The 10561-nt window shown below is 35.5% G+C and overlaps 1 protein-coding gene across 1 annotated transcript; it reads left to right on the forward strand.

The window, feature by feature from the left end:
- The first annotated feature begins 7224 nt into the window (after positions 1 to 7224).
- On the forward strand, positions 7225 to 9534 carry LOC113507441 (putative protein TPRXL). Its single transcript, XM_026890298.1, has 2 exons — positions 7225 to 7357; positions 7448 to 9534. Exons 1-2 carry the CDS (start codon positions 7247 to 7249, stop codon positions 8018 to 8020), a joined length of 684 nt encoding a protein of 227 aa, XP_026746099.1. The 5' UTR covers positions 7225 to 7246; the 3' UTR covers positions 8021 to 9534.
- Positions 9535 to 10561: the final 1027 nt, after the last annotated feature.

The following is a 10561-nucleotide window of genomic DNA, read 5'->3' on the forward strand; positions in this document are numbered from 1 at the left end:
TAAACGACCTGTGCAATTTGTCTCTGCAAAATGGTGTCATTATATCGTATGCTGACGATACAGCTCTTGTGTTCTCAGGTAAGTCTAAGGATGAGGTCTATCAAAATGCCCAAAATGGTTTTAATGTAGTGTCTAACTGGTTTAACAATAATATTCTAACATTAAATTCAAATAAAACAAATTACATGTTATTTTCAATGAGAAATAGTAATAAGTCGACTACTAACCTAAATATTTATGCGCATAAGTGTAATACGAGCGCGTCCGCGGCGACTGCATGCGCTTGCCCTACATTAGTAAAAACTGACAATACTAAATATCTAGGTGTCACTATTGACAGTCACCTTAATTTCCGTAAACATATTGATTCATTATGCACCAGAGTACGTAAATTAATCTATATCTTTAAACACTTACGCAACATTGCAGACTTTAATCTAATTCGCCAGGTGTATATGGCTTTGTGCCAATCCATTCTTACCTACTGCATAGACTCATGGGGTGGTGCATCTAAATCTATTATCTTGCCCCTAGAACGTGCTCAAAGAGCAATCCTAAAGGTCGCCACTTTAAATTTTCGTCCTTTCAGGTTTCCTACTCACCAGTTATACAGGGAATGCAAAGTACTTACAGTACGCCAGTTATTTATTCTACATATAGTACGACTCCAGCATACTGAAATTGGTTTCAGCCCGGTACCTTCCGGCAAGAGAAGAAAGGATTTAGTTTGCACTAACCCACAAACGCAACATGCTTTTACTAACAGATTTTATTTATTTCAAGGACCCTATTTATATAACAAATTTAACAGGCTACTTAAGTTATACAGTGTAAGCTTAAATAGGTGTAATAGAATGGTAACAGAATACTTACAGTCCCTCAATTACTCAGATACGGAAAAATTGCTAGAAATATTACAATAAACTGTTTAGCTTAGAAATTATAATAATAAGTACAGGTAATGTAATTAAATAATTCAGGACAGCTTGTCCTGCTTAGTCTTTTATAATATTATATTATATATATTATTACGTATATTATTATGTTTTGGTGTAGATTAACTCAACTCCTATGATTATGACTATTAAGATATTTTTACTGGTTTTACATCCGAGTCATTTTTATTCGTACATGTATTTAAGTAATGTGAACTATGTTTTTAATAAATATATTTTTAATTTTTTTTTAATTTTTAATTTTTTAATACAAACTTTCATCCCCTATTTTAACTCCTTGGGGGTGAAATTTATCAAAATCCTTTCTTAGCGGATGCCTACAACATAACATCTACCTGAATGCCAAATTTGAGTCCGATCCGTCCAGTGGTTTCGGCTGTGCGTTGTTGCATCACTATGTCAGTCAGTCACCTTTGAGTTTTATATATATAGATAGATTTTATATATATAGATGTATGCAAAGTCTCAGCCCGATCGGTTTAAAATTGACAAAGTTTCATACAAACTTTCATCCCCTATTTTAACCCCTTGGGGGTAAAATTTATCAAAATCCTTTCTTAGCGGATGCCTACAACATAACATCTACCTGAATGCGAAATTTGAGTCCGATCCATCCAGTGGTTTCGGCTGTGCGTTGTTGCATCACTATGTCAGTCAGTCACCTTTGAGTTTTATATATATAGATAGATTTAACCCCTTGGGGGTAAAATTTATCAAAATCCTTTCTAAGCGGATGCCTACAACATAACATCTACCTGAATGCCAAATTTGAGTCCGATCCGTCCAGTGGTTTCGGCTGTGCGTTGTTGCATCACTATGTGAGTCAGTCACCTTTGAGTTTTATATTCTGTTACATGTTGTATATTGATTATGATTATAGATTATAGCAGCTATATGTATGCAAAGTCTCAGCCCGATCGGTTTAAAATTGACAAAGTTTCATACAAACTTTCATCCCCTATTTTAACCCCTTGGGGGTGAAATTTATCAAAATCCTTTCTTAGCGGATGCCTACAACATAACATCTACCTGAATGCCAAATTTGAGTCCGATCCGTCCAGTGGTTTCGGCTGTGCGTTGTTGCATCACTATGTCAGTCAGTCACCTTTGAGTTTTATATTCTGTTACATGTTGTATATTGATTATGATTATAGATTATAGCAGCTATATGTATGCAAAGTCTCAGCCCGATCGGTTTAAAATTGACAAAGTTTCATACAAACTTTCATCCCCTATTTTAACCCCTTGGGGGTGAAATTTATCAAAATCCTTTCTTAGCGGATGCCTACAACATAACATCTACCTGAATGCCAAATTTGAGTCCGATCCGTCCAGTGGTTTCGGCTGTGCGTTGTTGCATCACTATGTCAGTCAGTCACCTTTGAGTTTTATATTCTGTTACATGTTGTATATTGATTATGATTATAGATTATAGCAGCTATATGTATGCAAAGTCTCAGCCCGATCGGTTTAAAATTGACAAAGTTTCATACAAACTTTCATCCCCTATTTTAACTCCTTGGGGGTGAAATTTATCAAAATCCTTTCTTAGCGGATGCCTACAACATAACATCTACCTGAATGCCAAATTTGAGTCCGATCCGTCCAGTGGTTTCGGCTGTGCGTTGTTGCATCACTATGTCAGTCAGTCACCTTTGAGTTTTATATATATTGATTGATATAGATGTATGCAAAGTCTCAGCCCGATCGGTTTAAAATTGACAAAGTTTCATACAAACTTTCATCCCCTATTTTAACCCCTTGGGGGTGAAATTTATCAAAATCCTTTCTTAGCGGATGCCTACAACATAACATCTACCTGAATGCCAAATTTGAGTCCGATCCGTCCAGTGGTTTCGGCTGTGCGTTGTTGCATCACTATGTCAGTCAGTCACCTTTGAGTTTTATATATATAGATAGATTATAGATTATATATATCTAGATGTATGCAAAGTCTCAGCCCGATCGGTTTAAAATTGACAAAGTTTCATACAAACTTTCATCCCCTATTTTAACCCCTTGGGGGTAAAATTTATCAAAATCCTTTCTTAGCGGATGCCTACAACATAACATCTACCTGAATGCGAAATTTGAGTCCGATCCGTCCAGTGGTTTCGGCTGTGCGTTGTTGCATCACTATGTCAGTCAGTCACCTTTGAGTTTTATATATATAGATAGATTATAGATTATAGCAGCTATATGTATGCAAAGTCTCAGCCCGATCGGTTTAAAATTGACAAAGTTTCATACAAACTTTCATCCCCTATTTTAACCCCTTGGGGGTGAAATTTATCAAAATCCTTTCTTAGCGGATGCCTACAACATAACATCTACCTGAATGCCAAATTTGAGTCCGATCCGTCCAGTGGTTTCGGCTGTGCGTTGTTGCATCACTATGTCAGTCAGTCACCTTTGAGTTTTATATATATAGATAGATTATAGCAGCTATATGTATGCAAAGTCTCAGCCCGATCGGTTTAAAATTGACAAAGTTTCATACAAACTTTCATCCCCTATTTTAACCCCTTGGGGGTGAAATTTATCAAAATCCTTTCTTAGCGGATGCCTACAACATAACATCTACCTGAATGCCAAATTTGAGTCCGATCCGTCCAGTGGTTTCGGCTGTGCGTTGTTGCATCACTATGTCAGTCAGTCACCTTTGAGTTTTATATTCTGTTACATGTTGTATATTGATTATGATTAAAGATTATAGCAGCTATATGTATGCAAAGTCTCAGCCCGATCGGTTTAAAATTGACAAAGTTTCATACAAACTTTCATCCCCTATTTTAACCCCTTGGGGGTGAAATTTATCAAAATCCTTTCTTAGCGGATGCCTACAACATAACATCTACCTGAATGCCAAATTTGAGTCCGATCCGTCCAGTGGTTTCGGCTGTGCGTTGTTGCATCACTATGTCAGTCAGTCACCTTTGAGTTTTATATTCTGTTACATGTTGTATATTGATTATGATTATAGATTATAGCAGCTATATGTATGCAAAGTCTCAGCCCGATCGGTTTAAAATTGACAAAGTTTCATACAAACTTTCATCCCCTATTTTAACCCCTTGGGGGTGAAATTTATCAAAATCCTTTCTTAGCGGATGCCTACAACATAACATCTACCTGAATGCCAAATTTGAGTCCGATCCGTCCAGTGGTTTCGGCTGTGCGTTGTTGCATCACTATGTCAGTCAGTCACCTTTGAGTTTTATATTCTGTTACATGTTGTATATTGATTATGATTATAGATTATAGCAGCTATATGTATGCAAAGTCTCAGCCCGATCGGTTTAAAATTGACAAAGTTTCATACAAACTTTCATCCCCTATTTTAACTCCTTGGGGGTGAAATTTATCAAAATCCTTTCTTAGCGGATGCCTACAACATAACATCTACCTGAATGCCAAATTTGAGTCCGATCCGTCCAGTGGTTTCGGCTGTGCGTTGTTGCATCACTATGTCAGTCAGTCACCTTTGAGTTTTATATATATTGATTGATTGATTGACTAGCTGTTGCCCGCGACTTCGTCCGCGTGGTTAGAAGATACATGTTATGATTTAGATGTACCCCGTTTTTTCCAAATTTTCCATTGTATCTTCGCTCCTATTAGTCGCAGCGTGATGGTTTATAGCCTAAAACCTTCCTCGATTACTGATCTATTGAACACAAAAATGTTTTTTCAATTTGAACCTGTAGTTCCTGAGATTAGCGCATTCAAACAAACAAACAAACTCTTCAGCTTTATAGATTAGCTAGCTGTTGCCCGCGACTTTGTCTGCGTAATTTTCAAGATGTGAAAAACAATAAAGTTTAATAATAACGATCATCGCAAAAATGTAAGGCAACATTTAAAAAAGCGCCTTTTATGTTTTAAGCTTTGTTATAAAATTCTTTCATAGCTATTTTGTTTTAAGTTTTGAGCTTGCTTTTTTTTATTTCCACGTTTTATGAATCTAGAGGGCCCCAAACAGTATTAGATGTTTGGGTCAAACATGTTTCATTGATTACGATACTGCCCTGGTGTTCAATATTTCGCAGCTGTATTAATGTTTTTTTCTTATTTTACCCCAAAGAGAGCGGTTTTATAACTTTGACATATCTGCCTGTCTGTCTATGACATCATAGCTTCGGATCGGCTAGAGCTATTTCAATTTAGTTTGATTTGTATTAAAAGTGATTTATGTGTTCTTAGACATGTTTGGAAAAATCGAGCCGTTTAAAAATTGGGGGCTGCAAGCGAGTTCTTAGTTTTGTAATGATGATATAATTGGTGGCAGAAAAATGGATTTGGAAATCCGATTGTCAAGCTATAGATAACTTAGTCTTAGCGCCTCTGCTAAAAATGCATTACTTTTGAGCGTTTCTTTTTAATTTTTTATCAGAAGGCTGGGTAATGTTTTTCGAGCATGTCTGTACTTTGTCCTGCTCTGCACCTCAAAAGGCTGGACTGAGTATGACAGTTGAGGTATCATTGATTATTATTGAAAGAGCTAAACCGGAACCAAATTATTGAGGCTCCGGTGACTGTTCGTCTGTCTGTCACTTGGCTGTATCTCAAGAACTGTTATAGCCAGACAGTTCTTAATTTTCACACTTGATGCTTTCTGACGATATAAAGAAGATGTCAATTTTTTTTTGTGGATGGAACCGGTCAAGATAAGATTTTAAAAAGTGTTAGACGTTAGGTAACAGTGGGGGGTGAGTTCTAAATACCAGCAATATAAGTAACAAATAGAAAATGGATAAACGGTTACCTGAAACACGTTATGTTTGATTACCCTCTTAATATTAAAACTGATCTTCCTAACAAAAATTTGGAATATTGACAAAGTAAAAAGATATCAGTCACGCTTTTTTTCCTTTTTTTTAAATGACCAAAATCTAAAGTATAGGAAATGCGGAAGCTGTGATGAGATTTAAGTAAAATATCTAACTAAGATTTAAGAGCCTAAGTAAAATATCGTCATCCCTATTGCAACTAAAATAAAGAAATATACGGAAAGAAGAGTTAGTAGTTTATGCAAGTATAATATTCCTAGCATTTCTAGAGATTGAGAGGTTGTGTTTTGGACGACCTGAAAAAAAAAACGTTTTCATTAATGATTTATAAAATTTGTTTGAAGTGCTAAAAACTAACTTAGCCTCAGCTTTTCTGCTTATTTGCCCCCCACTTGTCTGGTTTACTGCATGAGGTTGACGAATGTCCTTGCTGCTAGGTACACGTTATTATCAGCCTTATTGAGGAATTTAGAAAAATATATTCCTAATCCTCCGTCGGCGTACTAATTTATTGTTATGCCAAGGTATAGATTTGATCAATGTGAACTACATGCAATTTTGGGTTGAGTGTGAATAAGAATGTTTTGATCTTGAAGTAGCATCGCCAACATTACTGAGTTAAAAATATAGGTCGTAATTAAATAAAAAAACAATATTTCACGTTTCATACAAACTTTAATCCCCTATTTTAACCCCTTAGGGGTGGAATTTATCAAAATAATTTCTTAGACAATGCTTACGTTATAGTAGCTATATGCATGCAAAGTCTCAGCCCGATCGGTTTAAAATTGACAAAGTTTCATACAAACTTTCATCCCCTATTTTAACCCCTTAGGGGTGGAATTTATCAAAATCATTTCTTAGGCAATGCTTACGTTATAGCAGCTATATGTATGCAAAGTCTCAGCCCGATCGGTTTAAAATTGACAAAGTTTCATACAAACTTTCATCCCCTATTTTAACCCCTTGGGGGTGAAATTTATCAAAATCCTTTCTTAGCGGATGCCTACAACATAACATCTACCTGAATGCCAAATTTGAGTCCGATCCGTTCAGTGGTTTCGGCTGTGCGTTGTTGCATCACTATGTCAGTCAGTCACCTTTGAGTTTTATATATATAGATTATTGGATCTCATTTATAATGGTTCTTTATATGAGAAAATAATAAGACCTTTTTATTGAGTTTATCGTAATGATTCGTTATAGTACGAAAACAATTTTATTCTCGTTGGCACACTTTGTTATATTAAAAAGCCCTTACTTATTTAAAAACTTTGTTTAAATAATGGAATTGAGCCAAATAAATGTAAAAAAACAATTGCTTAAGTTGATATTTGTTTGTTTAGGTAGTTAATAATGTATCTGTCTATGTTGTATTGATGTAATACAGTTAGTTTTCAAGTGCTTTACGAAGCCTCAACCAACCTTTATAAAAAAATACGATGCTAGTTACTTATAAAGGTATTGATATTATATAATAAACCTTTTTTTTTTAGAAATATGAACTCGCGGTCACGAAAAATAATTAACCTACTGCATCCACCAAGAAAACTTCGATTTGATCGCGATAGCGACGATGGTAATGATATTATGAATTTGGGAACTGAAAATGTACGTATCTTACATTTATCTAGTACTTTGTATGCTCTCGTTTATACAATGAAATATCATAATTAATCTTGACTTTTCATACATTTTCAGATTATTTGTAACGAAGAAAAAGAGAATGGACCAGGAAACCAAAATCCATCACAAGATTTGATTTCATCTGCAGCAAGTGTCACTGTAATAGAAGATAGAAACCTCATAGCTGATCCTCAGGAAACCAGCTCGCACCATCTTTCATCTAGCTCAAGCTCCTCTTCTAGTTCCAGTAGCTCCAGCAGTTCGAGTTCTAAAAGTAACTCAAATTTTACTTCATCTTGTAGAAGCACTTTGAAATATCAAGGAGCCCTGTTAGCCGAATATGCAGAACCCCAGCCAGGTACTTCCAAATCTAATATTTCCCCACCATCCATATTGACAAAAAAATCTGAGGAGTCACCATCAGCTACATCTCGAGCGCCAGTACGAAATTACAGAATTTCTCCACTACATTCGGGGGAAAGTGATGTAGATCTCAGTGATGACGATCCTACTTATGAGCAAAGAGATCTTAATCAGCGTTCACAGAGCAGAGCATCTTTAGCGTCGATTGATACAAACAACATAACTATAACTCCTGATGACATTATTAAAAAAAAAACCAAGAAAACGAAAAGCCGATCCTACTAAATGGATGCAAAACTCACAAAAAATTAAACGGAATTTAGGGCAAAGCTATGTATCTGTACATTCAAAGAAATCGGTTCCTGCTCGTAATATGAAACCACCATGTACCCAAAAATGTAGATTAAAATGCAGGGATCGTATAAGCGAGTCTAAGAGGTTGGAGATCTTTAATTTATTTTGGGCATTGGGTGATAGACAATTGCAAAGAATGTATATTTTATCGAATAGTACAAAAATTACACCTAGGTACAAGTACACTAATGCTGAAAAACCACGTAATCCTAACCACGGTTTCCATTTTTTAATCGATGACGAAAGAGTTAGGGTCTGCAAAACATTTTTCATCAATACTCTAGATATCTCACATAAGATGATTAGAACCGTTCAAGAGGAGAGCAGACACACTGGTGGTTTCATAAATAATGATCAACGCGGCAAACACACCCATCACAAGGTGGTAAGTGATGAGATTGTAAAAGATATTTTTAATTTTATCAACTCAATACCCCGAATTGAGTCACATTATTTAAGATCAGCTACCTCTAGAGAGTACATTAGTAGCGGTAAGAGTATTGCAGAGCTTCATAGAGATTTCGTAGTTTTCCAAAAGGATAAATGTCGCGAATTCGGCAACTATCACACGTTTTATGAGATTTTTAATACAAAATTTAACCTTGGTTTTTACCAGCCCAAAAAGGATCAATGCGACCTTTGTTTACAATTTCATAATTCTTCTGAATCACAAAAGAAAGAACTGAAAGATAAGTACGATACTCATTTAGAAGAAAAGGAACTAAGCAGAGAAGAGAAAAAAAATGACAGGAGAAATATCGACGAGTATAATATTTGTGTATGCTACGATATACAAGCCATTATGCAAAGCCCAAATGGTGAGACTTCGGCATTCTACTACAAATCCAAATTAAACAGTTATAATTTTACTATAACTGAATTAAAAAAAATTCATCAGGATCACAACGCGTCAGAAATGGATATCTCTAAAAGCTATAAGAATGCCCATTGTTATTTTTGGGATGAGACACAAGCCAAAAGAGGTGCTACGGAGATAGGGAGCTGTGTTCTTGATTATTTAAAGATGGTGTCGGACAAAGCTGGTGACCGAGAAATAAATATTACATTTTTTTCTGACAACTGCTGTGGCCAAAACAAAAATAAATATCTAACATGTTACATAATGTTAATATCTAACATACTTATATGCTATTGCTAATATAAAAAAATTATCATCAATAACTCATAAATATCTCATCAAAGGCCACACGCAGAATGAAGCTGATAATGTACACAGTTTGATACAAAAACAAATAGCTAGGGACCTTAAAACTGGACCAATTTATTCTCCTGTTCAGTACATAGTAGCCATCAAAAGAGCAAAGAAAAGTGGAACCCCATTTATTGTTCACAGTCTAACCCATAGCTTTTTTTATGATATCCAGAAATTACAAAAAGTTGGGGCTATAATTTTAATATCGACGAACAAAAAAATAATGTGGCATGGAACAAAATTAAGGTTTTGAAATTTACCAAAGATGACCCCTTTTCATTTTATTACAAGTGTTCGTATAAGGATGATTTTAAGAAAGTTAATGTACGAAATAAAAGGAAAAAGTTGCCAGATGTTGAGGAAATAACCTTGCAAAAGGCATACTTAGAGCCCCTTCAACTTGCTGCTAGTAAAAAAAATGATCTCAAAAATCTTATTGATCAGCAATTAATAGATCCATACTATGCTTCTTATTATAACAACATGTTGATTTAATTTTATAGAATAACTATTGCAATTTTGATTTATTTTTTATAAAGTTACTAGCTTTTGCCCGCGACTTCGTTCGCGTGTAATAGCGACTTTCGGCAGAAAAGATAGCTGTGTCCGCGAATCTGTTAGCGTGTGACTCCTTCTGTTATTAAGTTAATGTATTGGTAATATTGTTTAGATCACATTTACATGAGGCTTAAACTATATTGGAAGTTGTTGCGTCCGGCACGTGAACATAAAGATTTCTAGAACTGCTAACCCGGGAAAGAGCAACGTATAACTGACCATGCGAGAAACAACTGACACCGAGATCTACTCCGGCAACACGAAGAGTCTGCCCTTGAGCTTTATTAGTTGTCATTGCATAACACACCGATACCGGGAATTGCGTTCTTTTAAATTGGAACGGAAAATTATTTGGTATAATGGGTATTCTGGGGATAAAGACGGTTTCTCCTGCACCACAACCTGTTACAATTTGAGCGTCGAGTTCCATTGCAAAGTTGTGGTGGTCTTCAATTTCGGAGTAGAATAATCGGAATGCCAATTTTTAAACAAATTTCATGAGAAGGAAGTCCGGGCATATTTAAAGAATTTAAGAATTCTATCGGGTAGGTAATTAGTGGCTTCTTGTTCATCGACCATTCTATTTATTGATCTATAAACTTTGCTTTCCCCCTGTAGATTTGACAGTATTTTGTTATTAATCTCAAATGCCTGATCATTGCGAGGAGTTAAAATGGATCTTTCGCTGAGCCAAGTATTGT

This window comes from Trichoplusia ni, unplaced genomic scaffold (genome assembly GCF_003590095.1).
Source record: "Trichoplusia ni isolate ovarian cell line Hi5 unplaced genomic scaffold, tn1 tig00002105, whole genome shotgun sequence".
Taxonomy (NCBI): Eukaryota; Metazoa; Arthropoda; class Insecta; order Lepidoptera; family Noctuidae; genus Trichoplusia; species Trichoplusia ni.